Genomic DNA, 26,960 nt, shown 5'->3' on the forward strand with positions numbered 1-26,960 from the left:
TATTATTACAAAGTGATAGAGTATGAATAGAAAAGTGTGGCAGAAAACGCTGCACAACGAGAAGAGGTGACCAAACCCTGAGGAAGATTGTGGAGAAGGACCGATTCCAGACCTTGGGGGACCTGCGGAAGCAGTGGACTGAGTCTGGAGTAGAAACATCCAGAGCCACTGTGTACAGGCGTGTGCAGGAAATGGGCTACAGGTGTCGCATTCCCCAGGTCAAGCCACTTTTGAAGCAGAAACAGCGGAAGAAGCGCCTGACCTGGGCTACAGAGAAGCAGCACTGGACTGTTGCTCTGTGGTCCAAAGTACTTTATTCGGATGAAAGCAACTTTTGCATGTCATTCGGAAATCAAGGTGCCAGAGTCTGGAGGAAACAAACAAACACAGAACATTTATATCGCGCTTTTCTCCTAGCGGACTCAAAGCGCCAGAGCTGCAGCCACTAGGACGCGCTCTATAGGCAGTAGCAGTGTTAGGGAGACTTGCCTAAGGTCTCCTACTGAATAGGTGCTGGCTTACTGAACAGGCAGAGCCGAGATTCGAACCCCGGTCGCCTGTGTCAGAGGCAGAGCCCTTAACCATTACACCATCCAGCCACAGCTGGATGTGTGACAGGTCCACCTAAACGGACTTCTACTAAGGTATTCTTCTGACAGTTCATGCAACAGAATATTTTCAGTTAATCTACAGGTGAAACTTGAAAAATTTGAAAAAATAAAGGCTTGAAATATCTTGCTTTGTATGCAATGAGTCTCTACTATACAATATATTCTTCCAATACACTTCCTATTCAGTGTCCGTATCATCCAAAGTGCTAGTGCTCACATAGATTCAATCGTGACATGGTGTAAACCCTCCAAAATCAATAATAAGTGCTACATATATTTAAAATACTAGTGCATAATTGTATTCCATGCACCATGTGCATCGCACCTGGTTATAAATACTCAACATTATATTCAATTTCCGTTGGTATTAAGGCAATACCCTCTACCTCTACAACCTCCGCCCCTTCGTCCCCCATAAGGTGGTGTGGGCTGGGGTTTCTGTGCAGGTTGTTTAGGTATTTTAATTGGCTGTCCATTAAAGAGAATCTGTATTGTTAAAATCGCACAAAAGTAAACATACCAGTGCGTTAGGGGACATCTCCTATTACCCTCTGTCACAATTTCGCCGCTCCTCGCTGCATTAAAAGTGGTTAAAAACAGTTTTAAAAAGTTTGTTTATAAATAAACAAAATGGCCACCAAAACAGGAAGTAGGTTGATGTACAGTATGTCCACACATAGAAAATACATCCATACACAAGCAGGCTGTATACAGCATTCCTTTTGAATCTCAAGAGATCATTTGTGTGTTTCTTTCCCCCTGTTCTCATGCATTGAAGTTTCAGGCTGCTCGTTTCTTCCTGCAAACAGCTTTGCCCTTGTTTATAATTCTTCAGTATGTGAAAGCCCAGCCAGCTCAGAGGACGATTTATCCAGCTTGTAAAAGATAAGAGAGAAGAGAGAAGCTGCTCTAATCCTAAATAACACACAGGCAGTGTGCATAGAGGGGCCTGGAAGGGGGAGATGCATCACAGAACCACAACACTGAAGAACTTGGCAGCCTTCCAGACACAGGCTGACAAGTCTGACAGGGGAAAGATACATTGATTTATTACAGAGACTGTCATAGTAGAAAGTGCTGCAGTAAGCAAGAACACATTAGAATAGCTTTTGGAACTTGTAGGATGATAAAAAACAGGATGCAATTTTTGTTACGGAGTCTCTTTAAGTATATCCTGAGTGCGTCCATCTCTGCTTACTCCAGACGCGCCACCCAAATTACCATCTCCAGTCGGCGGAGGGACATCACCACTAGAGATGGCCCGAACCTCCGATTTTCGGTTTGCAAACTTCTGCGAAAGTTCGGTTCGCGAACCGCAATAGACTTCAATGGGGAGGCGAACTTTGACAACTAGAAACATTTATGCTGGCCACAAAAGTGATGGAAACGATGTTTCAAGGGGTCTAACACCTGGAGGGGGGCATGGCGGAGTGGGATAGACACAAAGCAGCATTTTAAGGGCAGAAATCAAATTGAATGCTAAATTGCAGGCCTAAAGTGCTTTAAAACATCTTGGACTCGATTCACAAAGCGGTGCTAACCCAGTTAGAGACTTTAGGGGCTCGATTCACCAAGCGGTGCAAAGTGTTAGCACCGTGGTGAAAAGGCCCTTATCACGCCTAAAGTCACTTTAGGCATGATAAGAAGAAACTCGCGCGAAGTTGCCGCGCGTACGCGTAAGTGCGCGCGCAACACCCGACGCTTCGCGCGAAGCTCCCATTAAGCCCTATGTAACTTCGCGCGAAGAGCAGGAAAAATCGGTGATAACTCAGTGGTGAAAAGGTCATCACGCCTAAAGGGCTCGATTCACAAAGCGGTGCAAAGTGTTAGCACCGTGGTGAAAAGGCCCTTATCACGCCTAAAGTCACTTTAGGCATGATAAGAAGAAACTCGCGCGAAGTTGCCGCGCGCAAAGTTTTGCGCGCGCAACCGCGCGCGTGCGCGCGCAGCGTCCCCGCGCAGCGTCCCCGCTTCGCGCGAAGCTCCCATTAAGCCCTATGGGACTTTGCGCGCGCTCTCACGCGCGAACGCGCGTTCGCGCGGTAACTTCGCGCGAAGAGCAGGAAAAAGCGGTGATAACTCAGTGGTGAAAAGGTCATCACGCCTAAAGTCTTTTAGGCGTGATAACTGGGTTATCACCGCTTGGTGAATCGAGGCCTAGGCATGATAACCATTGCACCATGCTGGTGAAAAGCCAGTTTAGGCGTGATAAGTTTAGGTGTGATAAGTTTAGGTGTGATAAGTTTAGGCATGCTAAGTTTAGATAAGTGTAGATAGCGTGCAAAGTCCCGCACGCAAAGCAAAGACTTTGCAAGCGATCTAAACTTATCTAAACTTATCACACCTAAACTTATCACGCCTAAACTGGCTTTTCACCAGCATGGTGCAATGGTTATCATGCCTAAAGTTTTTTAGGCATGCTAACTGGGTTAGCACCGCTTTGTGGGCTCGATTCACGCGCACCATGGTGAGAGTGCAGGCCGTGGCGGTTATCAAGCCCATATGGTCGCCGGGCTGTGGTAGCTCAATGATAGAACACTGTCCAGCTGATCAAATTTGGTCTGTCCACAATGAAGCCACGACCTTATTATCTTCGATGTGCCCCCCCTCCCCGAGACACGCATATAGCCGGCGGTCATTGCTTCATTGTGATACGCAAGCCTCTTCACTGCGGCAAGGTAATGATCATGAAGGGGAATAGGCACATGCACACGTCTTTTGTTTTGTTGTTACAGCTGCAGTGCAGACAGAAATATTAGGCAGGCCTGTACATGCACCAGAAAAATTATTATAGCGGCCACTGCTAGCAGCGGCCTTAAAAAGGAATCCATCTGGAGTCCTGGACCCTGTTGGTGGTGGTGGAGAGGGCAGTCAAGTGGACTGCGGGCAGATATGCTGTGTGGGGAGCGACTTAGTCATGGGGCAGGCAGTCACACAGTGTGCAGGCGGAGATGCTGTGTGTGGGGACTGACTTAGTCTTGGGGCAGGCAGTAGCCCCCCAGGATCCATGCCTCATTCATTTTGATAAAGGTGAGGTACTTAACACTTTTGTGACTTTGGCGACTTCTCTTGTCAGTGACAATGCCTACAGCCGCGCAGAAGTTCCTTTCTGATAGGACGCTTGAGGCAGGGCAAGACAGAAGTTGGATGGAAAATTGGGACAGCTCTGGCCACAGGTCAAGCCTGCGCACCCAATTGTCCAAGGGTTCATCTCTGCTCAGTGTCTACAACCACACTTAAGGCCAGGTAGTCGGCTACCTGCCGGTCCAGGCGTTGGTGGAGGGTGGATCCGAAAGGGCTAAGGCGAGACATTGGACTAAAGAATGTCTGCATGTCCGACATCACCATGAGATTGCAGGAGCGTCCTGTCCTTACCTGCGTGGAAATTGGAGAAGGATTACTGGCAGTGGTACCTTTATTGCGTTGTGCTGTGACATCAACCTTAAACGCATTGTAAAGCATAGTTGCCAGCTTGTTCTGCAAGCTGGCAACTTCTTCTCCAAAGAAACACCTTCCTCATCATCCAAGTCTGACTCCTCTTCCCCACATGCCTCCTCCTCCCCCCTCTGTGCTGCCGCAGGTGTTGAGGAAACATCTGGTTCTGATTAGAATTGATCCCACAACGCTTCCTCCTGTAACTGTTCCTGTTCACCCTCCTCCAAAGCTTGATCCACCACTCTACGCATGGCAAGCTCCAGGAAGTAAGCACACGGGATCAAGTTGCTGATGGTGCCTTCACTGTGACTCACCAGGTTGGTCACCTCCTCAAACGGCCGCATGAGCCTGCATGCATTTCGCATGAGTGTCCAGTTGTTGGGCCAGAACATCCCCATCTCCCCAGAGTGTGTCCTTCTACTGTAATTGTAGAGGTACTGGGTGACGGCTTTCTCCTGTTCTAGCAGGCGAGAGAACATAAGGAGATTCGAATTCCAGCGAGTCGGGCTATCGCAAATGAGGCATCTCATCGGCAACTTGTGTCTCCGCTGAATCTCGGCAAAGTATGCCATGGCCGTGTAAGATTGCCTGAAATGCCCAGACAACTTCCTGGCCTGCTTCAGGACATCCTCTAAGCCTGGGTACTTTGACACAAATCTTTGAATGACTAGATTCAGCACATGTGCCATGCAGGGTACATGTGTCAGCTTTCCTAAATTCAAAGCGGAAATGAGATTGCTGCCGTTGTCACACACCACGTTGCCGTTCTCCAGCCGGTGCGGGCCCACTGATCCACCTGTTTGTTAAGAGCAGCCAGGAGAGCTTCTCCAGTGTGACTCTCTACTTTGAGGCAAGACATGTCTAAGATGGCGTGACACCATCGTACTTGGCATGCAGCAATGCAGCATAGGCCCTGGGAAGCTGGGGCAGTGTAGCTGGAGAGGAGATCGCAGCACCAGTACAGTTGAACCGACACTCAGCCAAGGAGGAGGAGGATGACGACAGCGAAGAGGATGTAGCAGGAGGTGGCAGGAGGCCTGCCTGCAAGCCGTGGAGGTGTCACAAGTTGGTCCGCTGCACAGCCATGTACTCCCTGCTTGCCATCGGTCACCAGGTTGACCGAATGGGCTGTGTAAGTAATGTCCCTGCGCTGACCGTGCTTGGCAGACCAGGCATCCGTGGTCATGTGGACCCTTGACCCAACGCTGTGTGCCAGAGATGGCACCAGAGTCAGAGTCCAGCAGCTGGTATGGTGGTAACAGCTGGCGAGCTAACAGTTCCGCCAAGCCAGCTGTCAGACGCCGGGCAAGGGGGTGACTGGCAGAAATTGGCTTCTTCCTCTTTCCTTCACAGACATCTGGCTGCTGTGGGCAGAGGAGCAGGAACCGCTCAATGGCAGAGGCGGAGTGGAGGAGGGTGGCTGTGAAGGTGCAAGGGAAAAAGCGGATGAAGATGATGCACCTGAAGGAGGAAGAGGAGAAGGAGAGTGGCTTTTCTTTTGTGTGCTGCTTTTGCTCAGGTGCTCTTCCCTTTGCAGTTTGTGCCTTTTCTCCATGTGCCTTCGTAAGGCACTTGTCCCTATGTGGGTGTTGACCTTTCCACGGCTCAGTTTTTGGAGGCAGAGAGAACAGATGCCATTGCTCCAATCTGAGGCAGACACATTAAAAAAATTTCCAAACCGCTGAGCCCCCCTGGGGTGATGGCACTATGGTGGCATCAGCAGCTGACGTTGAAGGGCATGTTGGCTGGCTGTACATAGGTGGCGATACATGGCGCCGGACACTGCCACCAGCTGTTTCTGACGACGAGCTCTGCCTGCTTCTTTCAGGAACTCATCTCCTCCCTCTCCTCTCTGACTCCTCCTCTGAACTTTCCCCCTGGTCGTCATGTCTCTTAGGATCCCACGTGGCATCCGTATCATCATAATCATCCTCCCCAGCTTCGCTTGCCTCAGACACCTCATAAACTGCACCAACAGCAGGTAATTCATCCTCCTCCTCCTCCTCACATGTTACGTCCATAGTGTCGCCGCCTAACTCAGACATATGAGGTGGTGTAACTTGCTTAGTGCCTTCATCTTGTTGTAACAATAATGGCTGTGAATCAGTGATTTCCCCACCAAATAACTCTTGCGAAATGTCAAATGCAGAGGATGTGGTGCTTGTAGTAGCGCTGGTGGCTGCGGAAGATGAGGTGTTCTGTGTTAAAGGAATACTATCGATGTATGCATTTATTTTTAAATGCTGTATGTTGTAGCACACATTATTGCAAGTACTAGGAGCAATTTGATTCCTCACACAGCTCAGCCTCTCAGCTGTAAAATCCTCCGTCAGTTTTGGCGTCAGAGTTGGAAACAAAATTTATCTAAATACTGGGCTCCCAGAGGGCTAGACCATGTCTCTGCACAGGGGAGATGCTATCAACTCCTCAGTTTATAGTTTAATTATCACCTTGCTGAAAGAATCTTATTGATATGGTGGTAAGGGGTTAAAGATTCTAGCAATGTGTGTTTATTATCTTTGCTTCTCTTGACTGATAAAGATACTAATAATGCTAATTGTAGACAGTGTTCTGCCCCTCTCAGCAGCTTGTAAAGTGGATGCAGCCTGGAGTGAATCACCACAAGCAGGCAGCCAGTCTGAGTGTAAACACAGACTATTTCTTTAGCTAGTTATATTCCAGCAATATTAAAGCTCATTTAGTTACCTGTTACCACCTTAGATCAGCGTATTTCTCCTCATGTCCTCTGCATGTTGTGAGTGACACAGTGAAATATATTTGTGAGCTGTGTGACAGAGTAACCAAGCAGCTCAGGGTGACCCAAACTACTATGAGCTGTGTGAGAAATTAATTTTTAAGCAGGGATAGCGAGAGAGAGACCTGGGTGAATAAATAAAGTGCCCCTAGCACTAGTGGTAATGTGTACACTAATATAGAGTATTAAAAAAAAAGTCGTTTCAATCGATAGTATTCCTTTAAATAGTCAACCACGTCCTGACAATCTTGGGAGTTGATGGGACGTGCCTTCTTCTGAGCACTGTACTTTGGTCCAGGGCTGCACGAAATCACATCAGCACGACCTTGCACAGACCTGCCCGGTGGCCTTCCTCTGGGTCTGCCTCTACCTCTGCCTCTACCTGTTTTGTCCGTTTTGTCCATATCAGGGGGGATGAAGGTAAAGGTATGCACTGACTTGACTAATACAATGTGCAGTCACACAGGTGAAGTTAACAGGTATGCACGGAGTGGTATATCACACTACATGCACTCACGTAGGTAGGTGGGTGCACTGAACACAACAGGTAGGTATATGCAGTGATGGGTATTACAAATGTGCACCTGTCACACACACGTACCGTGAACAGGTACAGTGACTGGTGGTATCAACAATGCATGCACTCACGTAGGTAGGTGGGTGCACTGTGAACAACAGGTAGGTATATGCAGTGATGAGTATTACAATGTGCACCTTTCACACACAGACAGGTACCAGACAGGCACAGTGACACTGCGTGTGCTCACATAGGTAGGTGGGTGCACAGTGAACAGCAGGTAGTTATATGCAGTGATGGGTGCTAAATCATATGAGTTCTTTTGAACATGGCTTGGACAGAGGCTTTATTATTGATTCAGAGTTTAGATACCTGGTTCCCTCTGACCCCGGATGTCTATCATTTATCAGCTTCCTAAGATACAGAAGTGCATTCAAAATTCCCTGGGTAGACCCATAATAAATGGAATTGATTCTTTAACTCATAGATTAGGTCAATATTTGGACCAGTTTTTGCAGCCGTTGGTCCCCTTACTACCCAGGGTTGTGAAAGATACAGGTCATATGTTGCAATGGTGGAAAATTATTGTTTGGACGACGGGTACTCTGTTAATCATGGCCAATGTATTGTCATTATACACTAAAGTCTAACATGAAGGTGGCTTAAATGCAGTGGCCAGAGCTCTGATGAGACATGGGCATGTCTCTCTAGAACAGCCCAATTTTTAATTGAACGGTTTAGGTTTGCCCTGACCAGTAATTACTTTTGGCATGGCGGAAGTTTTCATTTACAAATCAAGGGACGTGCGATGGGAGCTTCTTTTGCTCCTTCCCTTGCAAATATCTTGATGGCAGAATGGGAGGAGGTGGCCATTGGTTTACAATCTGGAGATGTTTTATTTATGATTTGTTTATATAATGGGATGGGACTGAGGAGGACTGGGTAAGGTTTCAGGACACTATTAATGGTTTAGGTCCTAATATTAGCCTGAAAGCCACAGTTAGTCAGATCTTTGTTGATTTTCTAGACCTTATATTAAGAAAGATCAGTGTTCTCCCCTGAATTTTTTTCCAGCCGGGTGGCATGAAAAAGTAGCCGGGCGGGGCGAGATGAGAGAATGCAGGGCCAGTGCTTCTGTGCGCAACTCTGTTTACAGCATAGGAGGAGGTGAGCCGATGACAGCCGGGTGTTCACCAAAACTAGCCAGGTGGTGCACTCGGCTAAAAGAGCCTGAGGAGAACACTGAAGATGGATAGTGAACTTAATACTACATGTCACTTTAAAAAAAACTGATCGTGATGGATATATTCCAATCAAGAGTTGTCACCATCCTATGTGGCTTAAGGCCATCCCAAAGGGCCAATTTTAAAGATTGAGAAGGAACTGCACTGAGGTTCAGGACTATAGGAAATAAGCCCCTATTTTGTCCAGAAGATTTATCGAGAAAGGGTATAGACCGCAAGATATTGAAAAGATAGAAAATTAAGTGGCATTTGTGGATAGGAGGGAGCTGGTTGCGGGTGGGGGGAGGAGGGAAAAAAAAGGACATGGAGCTTCTGTTTATATGTACTTTTAACATAGATTATAGGAAAATATAAAGTAATGTAAAAAAACAAGAGTTAAAGGGACTCCGAGCAATGCAGAAACTATGGAAAGATGCATATCACTTTAAAGCTCTCTTTCTCCTCTTTCCAATGATATATAAACCGCCGCCCTACGCCTTTTAGTTTTCTCTATTTTCGTGATTTAAATTGCCGCGGCCGCAATTTCAATCGAGAAAATAGAGAAAACTAAAAGGCGTAGGGCGACGATTTAGGTGTCGCCAGAAAGAGGAGAAAGAGAGCTTTAAAATGATATCCATGTTTCCATAGTTACATTGTATTGCACAGGGCGACTTTTTCCTAAAGTCAGCAGCTTCATTCAGCAGAAAAAGTCGCTCTGTGTAATACAATGTAACTATGGAAAGATGGATATCACATGACATTAAACGCAACCTTTCATTTTATGTTATGTGTGCACCTACCTTAATAGTTGTAAAATGTTTGATTTTGTATCGGCTAAATTTGGGTCTCAGTATACAGTCAGGCATTTTATAATGTGTTCAACTAGCTACATAGTTTATCATTTGATATGTGAATTGTGAATGTAATAAACAATATATTGGTATGACCACCAGGACTCTAAAAAAGAGAATTTCTGAGCACATTTATAATATAAGGAAAGGTTATAAGAATCACAGTGTGTCAGCACATTTTGCCGAATGTCTTAATTCTGACCCCAAAACATTGAAAGTCATTGCGATAGATAAAATAATATCACATGGAGAGATTCAAATAGAGAGTATGGAGAGAATTATGCAAAAAAGAGACAGAATCTATATATATAAAATCGGATGTATGTGTGTGTTTGTGTGTGTGTATGTATGTATGTGATCACGTGAAAACGGCTTGACCAATTTGAATGAAACTTGGTATACAGATCCCTTACTACCTGGGATGATATGTTCTGGGGGTCCCACGGCCCCCCTGCACACCTGGGCGGAGCTACAAACAGCAAATCAGATTCCATCCATTAAAGTGAATGGAAAAAATGGAAAAGGCTGCCATTCTCACAGTAATCGAGCCAGAGTCCCCACACTTGGCACAGGTGGTCACTTGGTGACCGAGGTTACAAATCCAGGAAAAGTGGGCGGAGCATAAAACAGCCTATTAAATTTCAGACATTTATTTTAAATGGAAAAATGTAAACTCCAGCCATTCTTTGTGGCCCTGCTCCTTTAGCGAATTTGGACCCCAGTCACCCAATGACCGACTGTAGCAAGTTTGAAGCCTTTGCCATTAACAGTGTAACAATGGCAGCAGTTTAAATATTCCCCTTGAAAATCAATAGGTGAATTTTGAGTGGCTGTTGTAGGCTCCACCCACTTTATGGAATATTAATCCCAGTGACCAAGTGTGGCAAGTTTGAAAACCCTGCGATTAACAGTGTAAGAATGGCTGGAGTTTACTTTTTTCATTTAAAATGAATGGCTGAAATGTGATTGGCTGTTTTATGCTCCGCCCACTTTTCCTGGATTTGTAACCTTGGTCACCAGGTGACCAACTGTGCCAAGTGTGGGGACTCTGGCTTAATTACTGTGAGAATGGCAGCTTTTTACATTTTTTCCATTGACATGAATGGGTGAAATATGATTTGCTGTTTGTAGCTCCGCCCAGGTGTGCAGGGGGGACACGAGACCCTCAGAACATATCATCCCAGGTAGTAAGGCATCTGTATACCAAATTTCATTCAAATCGGTCAAGGCGTTTTCGAGTGATCGCGGCACATACATACATACAAACATACAAACATATATATATATTATTATTATTTTTTTTTTTATTAAATTTGTCTATTTTTTATTTATTTATTCCCTCCCACCGCCAATGACATTGATCAGCTCTCATAGGTATAAGCCTGAGAGCCGATCGCTCTTGAGCCTTTATTGGACAGCCAAGTGACATGGCCAGTACATTGCTGCATTAGATAGCAGCACTGTACAATGTAAATAGACAGCCGTTTCGCTGTCTAATGCTGGGCATACGCGCTTCATTTATGCACTGGTATCGAGCCAGCGGCTCGATGCCGGCGCGTCACCGCTCATCCCCGCGGGCACTTCTTATCAGCGCTTCGTTTTTTTCTATTGTCCACCCGCGGGGATCGAGCGCAGTATCGATCCGCCGCGGTGATCGGACAGGTTGGATCTTATCAATCGAGCCATCAGCCATCGGCTCGATTGATAAGAACTACAGTGGGTTGCAAAAGTATTCGGCCCCCTTGAAGTTTTCCACATTTTGTCACATTACTGCCACAAACATGCATCAATTTTATTGGAATTCCACGTGAAAGACCAATACAAAGTGGTGTACATGTGAGAAGTGGATCAAAAATCATACACCATTTCAAATATTTTTTACAAATAAATAACTGCAAAGTGGGGTGTGCGTAATTATTCGGCCCCCTGAGTCAATACTTTGTAGAACCACCTTTTGCTGCAATTACAGCTGCCAGTCTTTTAGGGTATGTCTCTACCAGCTTTGCACATCTAGAGACTGAAATCCTTGCCCATTCTTCTTTGCAAAACAGCTCCAGCTCAGTCAGATTAGATGGACAGCGTTTGTGAACAGCAGTTTTCAGATCTTGCCACAGATTCTCGATAGGATTTAGATCTGGACTTTGGGCCATTCTAACACATAGATATGTTTTGGTTTAAACCATTCCATTGTTGCCCTGGCTTTATGTTTAGGGTCATTGTCCTGCTGGAAGGTGAACCTCCGCCCCAGTCTCTAGTCTTTTGCAGTCTCCAAGAGCTTTTCTCTCAAGTTTGCCCTGTATTTGGCTCCATCCATCTTCCCATCAACTCTGACCAGGATCTGAAATGAGGGGAATATGGAGGCAGCTATCTTTATTTAATTATAAACTGTGCCAGTTGCCTGGCTGTCATGTCAAACGTTTGGCTTTAGTTGTTTTTGAGTCACACGTCTGCAACAAGCATGCAACCAGCGGCGTCACACCAGAGTCACAGCACCTGATCTTCTGCTCATTCTGGGCCTAGAGAAGAAGGGGTTAATGCTAGTTGTTATTTCTAAGACAACTGCTTTTTTATGTTTTTTTAGATCCTGTGATATAATCTTTTTCCGTGATATAATCTTCTTTAGGAATGAGGATGAGTGAGTACGTACACCTACGGTATATAAGTGTCTCATGGTATCTGAATTCTAGATTGGCCAAAGAAGAAGACAGATGGATCCAAACAGGTAACCTTAGCTCAATTCTGGTAGGGTTATCAAACAAATTACCTCATGTGAGATAATTTACCTCATGAGGTAATGACATTTAGCAATTCTGGTAGGTTTTAGTCATGTTTTACCTCATGAGGTAAATTGTGAGGTAATTCATGAGGTAATTTACCAAAAATAGCTATTCTCATGGAAATTAGGGAGCATGTTAGCACATAATTTACCGATCAGTTTAAGACCTGCCTGTACTGGGAGGTAAAGTCAATTTGCATGCATTTTGCAGATTTTAGAGGAGTTCCTATTCAGGTTGTGCAATAGAAAAGAATCGTGGAAATAAAACTCCAAATATTTTTTTTTTTTCATTTCTTAATAAGGGATGTCTATAATTATACTTTTCATAGGTTGCTACATAATCAAATACATCTTCCTCCCTCAAAAAAAAAAAAAAATATTCCAAACTTATGGAAGACAAATCCAAATCCTAACTTATGGAAGACAATGAAAGACTACTATTATTTATATACTGCATGCTTACTGTTGAAATACCTCATGTTTTACCTCACTTTATGCATTTACCTCATGTTTTACCTCACTTTATGCATTTACCTCATATTTTACCGCATGTTTTACCTCATGTTCGGAAATGGAGAAAAATCTTTCAGAATTGCTATATAAAGAGGTAAATACCTCATGAGGTATTTTACCTACAAAAAAATATTTACCTCACATAGCTACGAGAATTGAGGCCATTGAGTGAGATGATAAATCTGCTATCACCACACATATTTAAAAAAAGACCATGGGCCCAATGATCAGTGGTGTTACTAGGGAGGTGCGGTAGGGGCGGCCCACACTAGGTGTCAGCAGCAGAGGGGGTGACAACAAGCTCCAGGCTAAGGGACAGTGAAGAAACCAATGTAAATACAGTCTAGGCTAATGCCTGATTTACTTCTCCCTCCTGCTCTTCTTCCGTCTGGTGGCTCTGTGTTGAGTTCAGAGGCCATCAGGGCCACATGGTGATCATCTTAACATCCCCTACAAGCAAAGTAACTATCTGGTGAGGATGGAAGGTTCATGGGGTAAGACTCCATGAGTATCTGCACCGGGAGACACCAACCCTAGTGACGTCTCTGCCAATGATGCAATATTGTAGGTAGTAAAGTAGTGGCTGGATAGTGTAATGGTTAAGCGCTCTGCCTCTGACACAGGGGACCAGGGATTGAATCCCAGCTCTGCCTGTTCAGTAAACCAGCACCTATTCAGTAGGAGATCTTGGGCCTGATTCACAAAGCGGTGCTAACAGTTAGCATGCTGGTGAAAAGCCCTTTATCATGCCTAAACTCAGTTTAGGCATGATAAGTTTAGGTGTGATAAGTTTAGGCATGATAAGTTTAGGTGTGATAAGTTTAGGCGTGATAAGTTTAGGCGTGATAAGTTTAGGTGTGATAAGTTTAGGCATGAGAAGTTTAGGTGTGATAAGTTTAGGCGTGATAAGTTTAAGCACCAACTGCGTTAGCACCGCAGTGCACAGCTGATCAAAAGTTTTGCGCTAGCAAAGTCCGGTGCACTTCGCATAGAGTTTAATGGCGCTGCTTTGCGTGCGGGACTTTGTGCGCTATCTACACTTATCTAAACTTATCATGCCTAAACTTATCACACCTAAACTTATCACACCTAAACTTATCACGCCTAAATTGGCTTTTCACCAGCATGGTGCAATGGTTATCACGCCTAAAGTCTCTAACTGGGTTAGCACCGCTTTGTGAATCGAGCCCATTGGGTAAGACTCCCTAACACTGCTACTGCCTATAGAGCGCACCCTAGTGGCTGCTGCAGCTCTGGCACTTTGAGTCTGCCAGGAGAAGAGGGTGATATAAATGTTCTGTGTCTAAATAAAGTGTTAAAGAGATCATAGTTGAGACCAAGACAGAGGCGCTCAATGCCAGCTAGCTGGATTGTTAAGCAACTGAGATCAGATTGACCTGAGAAGTCCTTGCAAAATGCATTATCTTTTAGTGCTTGAATAAATACATATATTTTTTCTAGTAACACTGGTCCAATGACCACCAACAAAGGGTCGAGGTTGATCCTGAATTTGTAAAGCCGCTGCTATAGCAGAAAAACTAATTTTAAAACCATTGGTCACCTCAGGTGATCATTCAATAAAGTCTACTAGGCCAACACTGGGCCCACATTGCAGAAACAGTGTTTTCTGGGTCACTTTACTGTCACGGAGCTACCTCAGCCCGACAACCATAGGGGCTGGAAAACCGCCATCGCCTTCACTCTTGCCAACATGCGCACAAGCACGGCAACCACTACACAAACATTGCAGCTGAAAGGACTAACATTTAAGTCCTGAGAGTGCCAACTATTAACAACTCTTTGCGGTAGTTTGTGGTCGAGTTTGGTCTGTCAAAGTTTAGTCTGTCAGTGTGAAGTGGGCATAACCCTTATACTACTACCACCACATGTACACACTTCAGACATTTTAAAGCAGCACTTTATTCTTCAAATGTAGGAATGTACTGTGATTTCTGGCCTAGAGGGGTTCAAACCCGACTCTGTGTCAACTTCATAATTTTTGGTGGGTCTTTTGGCATGGGTCCTCCTCTGGCATGCCCCAGTCCAGGCGTTGGCCCTTGAAACAACTTTTCCATCACTTTTCTGTCCAGAAAGAGTCCCTGCAGGTCTTAAAATTTGCCTGCCCATTGACGTTTATGGCAGTTCGCGCAAACTCAAAGTTTTGCAGAAGTTTCAGTTCGGTGTCTGCAAACCCAAAATTTGATGTTTGCGGCACCTCTATTAACCTTGGCGTTATGATTCTTTCCGGATATTAGGGACAAAAAAGTGGTGCAATTTTTTTGCATCCTTTCAGAGTCAGACCCTAAAACCTGGAAAAAAATAATGCTGCCTGGGAAATCTGCAACACTTTTACAATCACTCACCTCCCTAGCTCCAGCGCTGCAGTTAAACCTCCATTCTCTGGTTGGTGCTGCAACTCTAAAGTGGTAACGACGACAGCCGGTGATTTTACCAGCAGGAAGCAGAGCCTCGGAGGAGAGGAAGAAGAATGACGGCCAATATCGGGATCCCCCAGGAGGTATGTAGAAATGCCCGCTGCGCGCTATACTCTGCACACAGCCTCCGGTGGCTACCCCAAGCATAGGTCGGGATTACTGCTCTTAGGGCTGGTGCACACCAAGCGGCTTTTTCAGCGTTTCTGCAGCCGCTTGCGGCTGCGGATCCGCTTGGTCAATGTATCTCAATGGGGTGGTGCACACCAGAGTGGGAGGCGTTTTGCAGAAACGAAAAATGCTGAGGTGAGACATTTTTTGGATTGTGGATGCGTTTCTGCCTCAATGTTAAGTATAGGAAAAACGTAAACCGATATGAAAAACGCCTGTTCAGAGCGGTTTTGCCGGCAATTTTGTTACAGAAGCTGTTCAGTAACAGCTTTACTGTAACAATATATGAAATGTACTATACTGAAAACCGCAGCAGCAATCCGCAAAACGCTAGCAAAACGCCATAGAAAAATAAAAAAAAGCGTTTCGAAATCTGCTAGCATTTTGCGGATCTGCTAGCGGTTTTTGGTGTGCACCAGGCCTTAGCTGCGGTTTTCCGCCCCGACCCTACCTCGGGATTCCCGCCAAGGGGGTTAATAGCCACTGGCCAGTGAGTGAGCAGAGTATATTCATATACATTGCTGATAAGGCTGTTTACATATTCTTACTACTTATTTGCTTACTGCAGTTGTCATCAATGTTCTATCACATCTGATCGTAGGAAGCACAAATCCTCCTATAGAGAGCTCAGAGGTGATATCTTTCACTGTTCATATACAGTTACTGTTACACTTGTTTTATATTATTTTGCTTGTTGAACCCAGGGGTTTCAATTCAGAATAAATCCCTTTGTTTCTGCCACCTTGGCTTTTTGGGTGTTTACAATTCTCTGGGCCGTATACTGCAAGGCAGGAGGATCATATTCATATTCAGCAGTTCTTCAAGAGTGTGCTACAGCTGCATCCACTGAAACATATTGGACCAATAAAGGAAGTATATGTATGTATCCTCAACCCTGTCCTCAAGGCCCACCGACAGTGCATATTTTGTAAAAATCCACACAGGTAGTCAATCAGCTCTGCTGTGCATGTTTGTGGTGTTCTGCAAAACAAGTTCTGTTGGTGGGCCTTGAGGACAGGGTTGGTGAGCGCTGTCCTAAATGGAATGAGATGACAACTGTGTAGGAGTTTCATAGTTGTTTTTGTCAGAGCTATATTTAATGAACGTTTAGAACAAGCTCTTCCAGATCTCAGACCATACTCTTTTAGAAAGAAAAACTGGAGGGGAAACATTGGTGTGTCTTATATTCAGAAGATATGGTAGGTAAGTGGTGCAGAGTGCACAGGAAAGCTATATTACCTGATCTTGCCACCGCGCTCATCTCCACCTCCCTCCGGTCCTGCTTCAATACAAGGTCTTCTTCTCCTGCAGCTGCTGGGTATATACACTGTGGTCGTGCCTGCTGCTATACAGGTCCAGGTTCTCCTTTCCATGCGGTCACCATACTTCCTCATTAGTTGTTGTCCTGTAACCCCAGCAGCGTACGCAGAGCTGGGACAAGGTCCTCCAGCACTCAAAACTGAGACACCAAAGTGCGCCCCTCCATCCCTGCCACCTGAGCCATCAAACACTGATTGCTATTAGACTAAGAGGGCCACAGGGTCCACAACCTCCCCAACACCTTAATATCTAGTTATCTGGCTTGCAATCACTGCCATGTATCCCCTTTTCTTATTTCTTTCTGCTTCAAACCCAATTAGGAATGACTGCTGAATGAATTCTGCGCCCCCTCCTACACTGCGCCCTGAGGCTGGAGCCTCTCCAGCCTATGCCTCGGCCCGGCCCTGAACGTACGCATGCTGGGATCTTGCATGGCATGGCATTACAGTAACAACCACTAATGAGCAAGTATAATGGCCATGTGGAATAGAGGAGCTGGACCTGTATAGCGGCAGGCAACCACAGTGTATGCAATATCGCCAGCAGCTTCAGGAGAAGAGAAGCAGGACTGGAGCCAGGGGAACATGAGCATTGTGGCAGGATAGGTAATAGCTTAATTACTGATGTGTTAGTAAGGTGTAGAGTGTAGAGTGAGGTGTAGAGTGTAGTGTAGTGTAGTTTACTGTAGTGCAACTTAGCTGGTGGGGCAGCAGCTGTTAGTGTAGTGTGGTGCAGTGTAGCTTAGCTGGTGGGGCAGCAGGGGTTAGTGTAGTGTGGTGCATTGCAGTTTAGCAGGTGGGGCAGCAGGGGTTAGTGCAGTGTGGTGCAGTGTAGCTTAGCTGGTGGGGCAGCAGGGGTTAGTGTAGTGTGGTGCAGTGTAGCTTAGCTGGTGGGGCAGAAGAGGTTTGTGTAATGTGGTGCAGTAATGCAGTGCAGCTTAGCTAGTGGGGCAGCAGGGGTTAGTGTAATGTGGTGCAGTAATGCAGTGCAGCTTAGCTAGTGGGGCAGCAGGGGTTAGTGTAGAGTAATGCAGTGCAGCTTAGCTGGTGGGGCAGCAGGGGTTAGTGTAATGTGGTGCAGTAATGCAGTGCAGCTTAGCTAGTGGGGCAGCAGGGGTTAGTGCAGTGTAGTGCAGTGCAGCTTAGCTGGTGGGGAAGCAGGGGTTAGTAGTGTAGTGCAGTGTAGCTTAGCTGGTGGGGACGCGGGGGTTAGTGCAGTGTGGTGCAGTGTAGCTTAGCTGGTGGGGCAGCAGGGGCTAGTGTAGTGTGGTGCAGTGTAGCTTAGCTGGTGGGGCAGCAGGGGTTAGTGTAGTGTGGTGCAGTGTAGCTTAGCTGGTGGGGCAGCAGGGGTTAGTGTAGTGTGGTGCAGTGTAGCTTAGCTGGTGGGGTAGCAGGGGTTAGTGTAGTGTAGTGCAGTGTAGCTTAGCTGGTGGGGCAGTAGGGGTTTGTGTAATGTGGTGCAGTAATGCAGTGCAGCTTAGCTAGTGGGGCAGCAGGGGTTAGTGTAGAGTAATGCAGTGCAGCTTAGCTGGTGGGGCAGCAGGGGTTAGTGTAATGTGGTGCAGTAATGCAGTGCAGCTTAGCTAGTGGGGCAGCAGGGGTTAGTGTAGTGTGGTGCATTGTAGCTTAGCTGGTGGAGCAGCAGGGATAAGGGCAGTGTAGTGCAGTGCAGCTTAGCTGGCGGGGAAGCAGGGGTTAGTAGTGTAGTACAGTGTAGCTTAGCTAGTGGGGCAGCAGGGGTTAGTGTAGTGCAGCTTAGCTGGTGGGGAAGCAGGGGTTAGTGCAGTGTGGTGCAGTGTAGCTTAGCTGGTGGGGCAGCAGGGGTTAGTGTAGTGTAGTGCAGTGCAGCTTACCTGGTGGGGCAGCAGCTGTTAGTGTAGTGTGGTGCAGTGTAGTGTAGTACAGTGTAGCTTAGCTGGTGGGGCAGCAGGGGTTAGTAGTGTAGTGCAGTGTAGCTTAGCTGGTGGGGCAGCAGGGGTTAGTGCAGTGTGGTGCAGTGTAGCTTTGCTGGTGGAGCAGCAGGGGATAGTGCAGTGTGGTGCAGTGTAGCTTAACTGGTGGGGCAGCAGGGGTTAGTGTAGTGCAGTGTAGCTTAGCTGGTGAGGCAGCAGTTAATGTAGTGTAGTGCAGTGTAGCTTTGCTGGTGGGGCAGCAGGGGTTAGTGTGGTGTAGTGTAGCTTAGCTAGTGGGGCAGCAGGGGTTAGTGCAGTGTTGTGCAGTGTAGCTTAGCTGGTGGGGCAGCAGGGATTAGTGTAGAGTGGTGCAGTGTAGCTTAGCTGGTGGGGCAGCAAGGGTTAGCGTAGAGTAATGCAGTGCAGCTTAGCTAGTGGGGCAGCAAGAGTTAGTGTAGTGTGGTGCAGTGTAGCTTAGCTAGTGGGGCGGCAAAAGTTAGTGTAGTGTAGTGCAGTGTAGCCTAGCTAGAGGGGCAGCAGGAGTTAGTGTAGTGTGGTGCAGTGTAGCTTAGCTGGTGGGGCGGCAGGGGTTAGTGTAGTGTAGTGCAGTGCAGCTTAGCTGGTGGGGCAGCAGGGGTTAGTGCAGTGCATCTTAGCTGGTGGGGAAGCAGGGGTTAGTAGTGTAGTGCAGTGTAGCTTAGCTGGTGGGACAGCAGGGATTAGTGCAGTGTGGTGCAGTGCAGCTTAACTGGTGGGGCAGCAGGGGTTAGTGCAGTGTGGTGCCGTGTAGTGTAATACAGTGTAGCTTAGCTGGTGGGGCAGCAGGGGTTAGTGCAGTGTGGTGCAGTGTAGCTTAGCTGGTGGGGAAGCAAGGGTTAATAGTGTAGTGCAGTGTAGCCTAGCTGGTGGGGCAGCAGGGGTTAGTGTAGTGTAGTGTAGCTTAGCTGGAGGGGCAGCAGGGGTTAGTGTAGTGCAGTGCAGTGTAGCTTACCTGGTGGGGAAGGAAAGGTTAATGTAGAGTAATGCAGTGCAGCTTAGCTGGTGGGGCAGCAGGGGTTAGTAGTGTAGTGTTGCTTAGCTGGTGGGGCAGTGTGGAGCAGTGTAGCTTAGCTGGTGGGGAAGCAGGGGTTAGTGTAGAGCAGGGATGAGCAGAAACTACGCCAATGCGAATTTACACATCGTAGTTCGCATCTACGCATCGTAGTTTGTAGGTGAAGTTTCAAAACTTAGTACCGCTACACGTAGCTTACGCCTATTATGCGTAGTTAACATGTGTATTGCATAGTGAATGCGTTACTCGCGTCTAATTTGCCGCGTGCGAATGTATGCTTACAAATTTACGCATTGGAAAGGGGACTGTACGCATAGAAGAGTTCCCGGAAATAAGCAGTTAAAGTGGATCCGAGATGAACTTTTACTCATTGCATAATTGTGTTCCTTTCCTATTGTTTATAGGGCATTCCTCAAGCCAAATAGTTTTTTGTTTTTGTTTTAATACTCTTATTCCCTATAAACTAAACAAGCCACGCCCACAGGTCTTCAGAGAGCCAAGGCACCTTCAGACAGTAGCAAGGGCTCATGGGAGCTCAGTCTGGGCAGGAGGAGGTTACTAGCCAGAGATTTCAGAGGCAGAGGGGAGGAGGGAGGAAGAGGGGGGATTAGGTTTTTTTGCTCAAGATGCAGATAAGCCTGCCTCTGCATAATGTTTACAAACAACATGGCTGCTGTCATTGTATCACAGGAAGAAATAATCATATTCTATTAAAGCTGTTTGCAGCCAGATTTGCTGTGTAAACTATCTAAACTTTAGATAAGATATATAGACAAGTTACTTGTTATAGTTAGTTTTTCATCTCGGATCCACTTTAAAGAGGAATTCATGCGTAAAATTTTCTGCATAAGGGCATAAGGATCCGCATTCACTATGCTTCGCACCACGCGTAATTTGCATATTTTAACCTATATTCTACGAAATGCATATTCTACAAAATGCCGTAGTTTGGCGAAGCATCATTGCGTAAAACTACGCGTAGTTCCAGCGTAGCAAAGTTGGCTGACTAAGACCATCCCTGGTGTAGAGTAGTGCAGTGTAGCTTAGCTGGTGGGGCAGCAGGGGTTAGTGTAGAGTAGTGCAGTGTAGCTTAGTTGGTGGGGCAGCAGGGATTAGTGTACTGCAGCTGGGCAGTGTAGCGTAGATAAAGTAATTTAGAGACAGTTTGGGGTAGGAAAGGTCTATAAGATGCCCCTGCATAATAGACGCACCAAGTTTTGTTTTTTCTTCTTTTTCCCCTTGATTTGTTTTACATTCTGGAGTTTCTTATAGTCTGAAAAATACGGTAATTGGGATTAACTCTTTATAAGGAAGTTATTTATTAAAGAGTGTATTCTCAAGATATCCTTGTAGAAAATATCTCTTACATATTTTTTTTTTCAGTGGGAATTCCAAAATATGATTATCTACAATTTTTTGTGATGATGTGCATTGAGTTGAGTATGTTGAGGATATTCTCTAAAAAGGTATATATATTTTTAAAGGACAACCGAGGTGACATGTGACATAATTAGATAGACATGTGTATGTACAGTGCCTAGCACACAAATAACTATGCTGTGTTTCTTTTTTGCTTTCTCTGCCAGAAAGAGTTAAATATCAGGTATGAAAGTGACAGTTTCTGTCTGGGTCGGACTATACCATAACCCTCACTGATAAGGAATTACAGCCATAAAACACTTTACTGTCAGTAAATGGCTTCTGAGAGCAGAAAAGAGATAAAAAAGGACAATAATTCATAGATTTGAGCTCTGGCATACATCAATGCATGCGTCATTGAGCAGAGACAATGAAACAGTAAAAATGTAAAAAAAATAGATTTAAATATATAACACAACTGCGGGATATCTTAAAAAGTTATTTTTAGGAGAAGGTACAATTGTTAATTTAATCCGTTTATTTTCATCTCGGACGTCCTTTAAGTCTTAGTTTTTGGAAGGAATTAAAGTCACTGTTGCGGAAAAGATCTATAACTTTATCAAACCCTTTTTTTATCCTCCACAGAAATTCTAATTTCCCTGGAAATATGCTTGCCTTGTGCATCTTCCTCTCTCTTTGTTTTAATGGGATCCATGGTCAGTTCCCAAGAACCTGCACCACAAGACAAGCACTGGATGAAAAGAAATGTTGCCCCATTTGGACAGATGGCAGCCCCTGTGGTGAAGCCTCTGGCCGTGGTAAATGTCGGGACTGGGTTGTTCCTGTTTCCATTAAACGAAAGCATTTCATGGCGGCCCAAGAAAATGATGAGCGCTTGAACTGGCCAAAGTTTTTTTACGATAATACCTGTGAGTGCTTTGGAAATTACAGTGGCAACAACTGTGGCGACTGCCAGTATGGGCATTTTGGAGCAAAATGTGAGCGCAAAAGCATAGTTGTGCGGAAGGAAATTCATGAGCTTTCTTTAGCTGAAAGGAAAAAGTTCTTCAGCTACCTAAATCTGGCCAAAAATACAAAAAGCAAAGACTTTGTTATCGTGTCCACTGGAGATCGGTATCACTTAAACACATACCAATTTGTTGACGCCTCCATCTATGATGTCTTTGCCTGGATCCATTACTACTCCACAAAATCACTACTCATAAACGGTGAATTTGATTCATCCAGAAATTATGCTCATCAAGGCCCTGCTTTTCCCGGCTGGCATCGGCTGGGTCTGGCCTTTTTGGAGAGACAAATTCAGCTTCTTACAAGTGATGAAAATTTTGCCCTTCCCTATTACGACTGGCGAGGAGAAAAAAACTGCTCCATCTGCACCAATGACTTAATGGGTGCTAATAATGACCAGGGGGCTCTGGACAGTTATTCCAACTTTGCATCTTGGAAGGTAAATGTTTTGTGTTCTGAAAGATGACATTAAAAAAATGTGTTTTGTGCATGGGTGTAACTGCTCCCAGCCTCAGCTTATTACACTCACTCTGTCCTCTTCTGGTGGAGCAGAACTGGCTCTGCAGACTTGTCCAGCATCACTACAGTGCACAGCACTTTGGAAGGGTTAGAGAGGTTGGGGGCGGGGTACTGTACAGAAGACCTTGCTGCACATGAAATAGGGACTGTCTACAAAACTTTGTATGATTCGTTATCAGCGGCTGAGCAGATGCAGTCATTAGAACAGTTGTGCAGAGAATAGAAAGTTTTTTCTTTCAGTACCCAGTTTCCTCAAGCATCACTGCAGGACACAGCACTTGTGAAGTGGAAGAAAGGCTGGGGGTAGAACAGCGATGTACACAAGACCCTGCTGAACACTGAATAGGGACTGTCTACAAATCTTTGTCTGCAACACTTTATATGATTCCTTATCAGTGGCTGAGCAGATGCAGTCATTAGAACAATTGTGCAGAGAGGAGAAAGCTTTTTTTCTCTCTGTGCCCTTAGTTGTCAGTCTCTAGGGACAGGGAAAAGACCCCCCCCCCCCCCCGCACTGGGCTTCCTGGGGCTTCTGGGGCCCCCCAGTGACTGCATCCCTTGCAGGGTCTATTTTTTCACCTCTTGTAAGGGATGCTTACTATTTTAACAATCAAATCAGTTTTGTTTGGAGCAGCGACTGGTTCATCTGATTTAAAGGCAGAGAGGGGAGGGGACAGAACTTCCCCTCAATAGAAAAGCTTTGTCAATTAGCCTCATTGTTCAGTAAATTATATTCCGTAAGGTTCCTGGTGCATATAGGGATTTATATCAATGTATTGAGTCTAATTCACTCTTAAAGCTGGCCAAGCCTTTAATATGTCCCTTAATTCCAGATTATCTGTGGTGGTGAAAACGACCGTGAAGATGCTTATTGCCTTGCCGCGACTGATGTCCACCAGCGAGAGTTATTGCAGAGAAAACCCGGCACGACCCGCTCCGTCACACTGCCCTCCTTCAAAGATGTGGAGGATACTCTGCAGTGGAAACAATTTGACACGCCCCCTTATGACAGGACAGCCCAGAGAAGCTTCCGTAATGTCTTGGAAGGTGAACTTTTTCCCATTTTTGATTTTTTAAATCTTCTGTGACATGATGAGGAAGGAAAGAGATGTAAAGGACCACTGTTTTTGTAAAGAATAAAAGAAATACTGAGAATCTCCCGTGAGTTGATGGATTAGTCCACTGTCAGCTTTTTACTGCTTATTCTGACTTCAGTTCTCGATTTGGTAACTTCCTATCTAAGATTCCTTATGACACCTCATGGACAGCAGAGATTCACCGATATGATCGCTTCAGGCAGATAGCAGAACCATTTCAGATGTCTGTATCTTGATAATCACATCCACTTTTATTAGTGTAACAATATAGATGTGGCACTGGGTGATACATACACTGGTGAAGGTCAAAAAAGAGTGTTTTTCATCGCTTTGAAAAGTGTTTGGTTAATGTATTTGAATGGGATGGAGCGATGTGATTTTCTCCAAAACGCAAACTCGGGTCCTGCAGCATTTCTGCTGATTTCTGAGGCGATTCAGCCTCAATATTTAGTATAGGAAAGTGGAAAATCGCTGTGAAAAACGCTAGATCAGAGCGATTTTGCAAGCATTTTTGTTAGAGAGGCTGTTCAGTAACAGCTCTACTGTAACAAAAAATAAATAAATAAATAACGCAACACCAAAACGCACCAAAAATCACTAGGTTTCAGGGGAGGACTGGGACCATTTGGCCTGGGGGGCAAACACAAACTAGAGGCCCGTTTCACGGAATCACCAGCCCAAAGCTATATCTTTCTTGCGTGCAAATCTAATAATGGTAGCACGAAGACAATACATCAATCAGTTACATTGAAATATACATGTAGAAAACTACAATCTTTGTGAAAAAAAATCTTTTTTGCAAAACAAAATCTGATCAGATTGGTTAGATATCCTTCCGTTAGTGGCTCCAAACGATCATTTCCAATCAGTCATACAAATGATCAGAAATGAATCATCATTCAGCAAATTGTATCGTTAGTGGCCACCTTTAGTCCCTCCTGTCATCTCAATGCCTGGCAGCTCACAGTCACACACACAATTTAACATTGGCCTGCTATCACAGGCAGTTTTAAAGGGAAAACCCGCGCTGCACATAAAAAACAAACTGCACTCACTTGGGGCTTCTTCCAGCTCCTGGCAGTCGATCGGTGCCCTTGTAGCAGCTCCTCTCCCTCCCGGCGTCCAGCGGAGAAGAAGCCGACTTCTCCAGGTTGGCTTCCGGGTCTGCGTCATGTGCGTTCCATGGCGCGGGTCATCAGGTCTCTACTGCGCAGGCGCAGTAGTTCTGCGCCTGCGCAGTAGAGACATGATGACGTAACTTACACCACGTGACCCCCCGCCATGGAGCGCACAGAAGCCGACCTGGCGAGGTCGGCTTCTTTACCGCTGGACGCCGGGAGGGAGAGGGGCTGCTACAAGGGCACCGATAGACTGCCAGGAGCTGGAAGAAGCCCCAAGTGAGTGCAGTTTTGTTTTTTTTTTAATGTGCAGCGTGAACCTTCCCTTTTAGTGTACCAGAGACGACAAGTAACAACGATTTTTTACTTATAGAAATATTATATTTTGCCCCATAAGCACGTGAGAGTTCCTCTCTGTCCTCCACTGGTCTGCCATTCAGCAATCAGCCCCGGTAACTGATTCAGTCGCATCGGTCGGGTCTTCTGCGCAGTTACAGTGGCTGATTACCGCTGAACGGAGGCACGTGGGAGGACGGCGAGGGACTCAAACGTGCTTATGGGGCTGTAGGAATCCCCAGGTAAGTAAAAAAAAATCTTTATGTGCTGTCTCTGGTTTCCTTTAAAGCAGTACAGTAGTCTTTAATCTTGGATACCTGATAGTGACATAGCTATGAGCCATAGTGCAAGTTTTCCCACAAGCACTCTATACATAACAATTGATACGTCACACTAAAACCTGCCAAGGACAACCAGTGTCAGAGCTGCAAGAAGGGGATGGAGAACAGTTTGTTAATTACTACTATTCAAAGCATCTATAGAAGTGATTACCAGCACAAGACCAATAAAGACAAGAGCTAATACTGCTATTGAGGGAGGGCTCCTCTGGCCCAGGAGCAGTCGCAACCTCTGCACCCCCTATTGCTACGCCACTGCTAGCTGGAGTCGGTGGTTTCATAAACTGAGGAGTCGGATGGTTTTTGTTCCAACTTCACAGCCCTGGTTTAAAGGAAACCTGAGATGGTAATTAGTGGTGTATTTATACTTAACCTGGTGCATGAGGCGCATGGGCTCCTTCGCCGTCTCTCTTGCTATTCTCACCAGTAATCTGACCATTCACATTCAGTCATGCTCTTCCGCGCATGCACAGCGGCGAGCACACTCCTGTTGCAGCAGAAAGCATTAGGTGCCGCCACAGGTGCACATCACTGCACAGAAAAGCATGGCTGGCAGTGACTGCCCAGATTACCGACAGGGATAACGAGAGACTGGAGCGGCCGTGGAGACCATAAACGAGCCCATGCACTTCATAGGGTTGGAGAAAGCCCCATGTAATGTATAAATCACCACTAATTAATAGATCTGTTTCGAATAGATCCTTTTTTTTTCAACTTATCAGTTAGTTTGAATGTACAGAGTTTTCCAGATTTTTTTTATTGTACAGTGTATGGGCACCTTTAGCCATAGTAAAATATTTTTGCCATTACAGTGTAAAATATTGGAGTTAAATACCGATATGTTACTATGGCTAAGGTGCATATACACGGTACAATAAAATAAATCTGGCAAAATCTGTATATTCAATCTAACAGATAAGTCGAACAAAAGGATCTATTCGAAAAAAAAAGTTAAACAATTGTGGGCACCATAAGCCTAATCTCACACAGAATGCTTCCCCTGACACCTAACCATCCCTCCACAAGCTACCTACCTGATGCCTAACCCTACGACAAAATTCCTACCTGATACCTAACCCCAACCCCTGCACAAACTACCTACCTGATGCCTAATCCTAGCTCCCCTTGCACAAACTACATAACTGATGTCTAAACCCCCCACCCCGAAAACTACCTGCCTGATGTCTAACCTCATCCCCCTCCCCGCACACAGACTACCTGCTGCCTAACCCTAAACCTCTCCTTCATGATTACTAGCAGCCCCCCCCCCACACACACACACAAACTACCTGATGCCTAAACCCCTCCTGCTCACCCATACAAACTACAGGTCTGACACCTAACACCCCACAACTACCTGCTTGATGCATGCCTGTCTCCCCCCTCCCCTGCTGCCAATCACACTGCAAGGAAAAAAAAAGTTCCCTCAGGCCAGCCAGGGTCAGAATTGCAATTTATGGGGGTCATTAACTACCACAAATAAAAACTCAGTCAGAGGACACTGGGCAGATAATTGGAGAAATTCAACAGGCCAAGCCAGCAAACAACAAAGCAAGTGAGGAGAAATAAAAAAAAACAAAATGTATAAAAACCTCCTCTGGCGACCTCCTCTCCTCCT

The 26,960-nt window shown here is 45.7% G+C and overlaps 2 protein-coding genes across 6 annotated transcripts in view; one reads left to right on the forward strand and one right to left on the reverse strand.

Moving 5' to 3' along the window:
• The window catches only part of LOC137533358 (alpha-1-antitrypsin-like), a 44,602-nt gene extending 28,005 nt beyond the window's left edge, over positions 1-16,597 (reverse strand). Inside the window, exon 1 of the mRNA XM_068254728.1 lies at positions 16,524-16,597. The gene's annotated coding sequence lies outside the window, so the exon portion shown is untranslated. The remainder of the gene's footprint in view (positions 1-16,523) is intronic.
• Positions 5,040-26,960, forward strand: part of LOC137533356 (tyrosinase-like) — a 31,733-nt gene continuing 9,812 nt past the window's right edge. Inside the window, exons 1-4 of one of the 5 annotated variants that reach the window (XM_068254723.1) lie at positions 5,040-5,178; positions 12,016-12,114; positions 21,551-22,373; positions 23,287-23,500. In XM_068254723.1, coding sequence (XP_068110824.1) covers positions 12,101-12,114; positions 21,551-22,373; positions 23,287-23,500 — 1,051 coding nt within the window. In that variant the 5' untranslated portion in view covers positions 5,040-5,178; positions 12,016-12,100. Of the gene's footprint in view, positions 5,179-10,431; positions 10,455-10,502; positions 10,577-11,992; positions 12,115-15,125; positions 15,200-21,550; positions 22,374-23,286; positions 23,501-26,960 lie in introns of those variants that run through there. The other 4 variants (XM_068254726.1, XM_068254724.1, XM_068254725.1 and 1 more) reach the window with 4 other exon arrangements.

This window comes from Hyperolius riggenbachi, chromosome 9, assembly GCF_040937935.1.
Source record: "Hyperolius riggenbachi isolate aHypRig1 chromosome 9, aHypRig1.pri, whole genome shotgun sequence".
NCBI classification, from domain to species: domain Eukaryota; kingdom Metazoa; phylum Chordata; class Amphibia; order Anura; family Hyperoliidae; genus Hyperolius; species Hyperolius riggenbachi.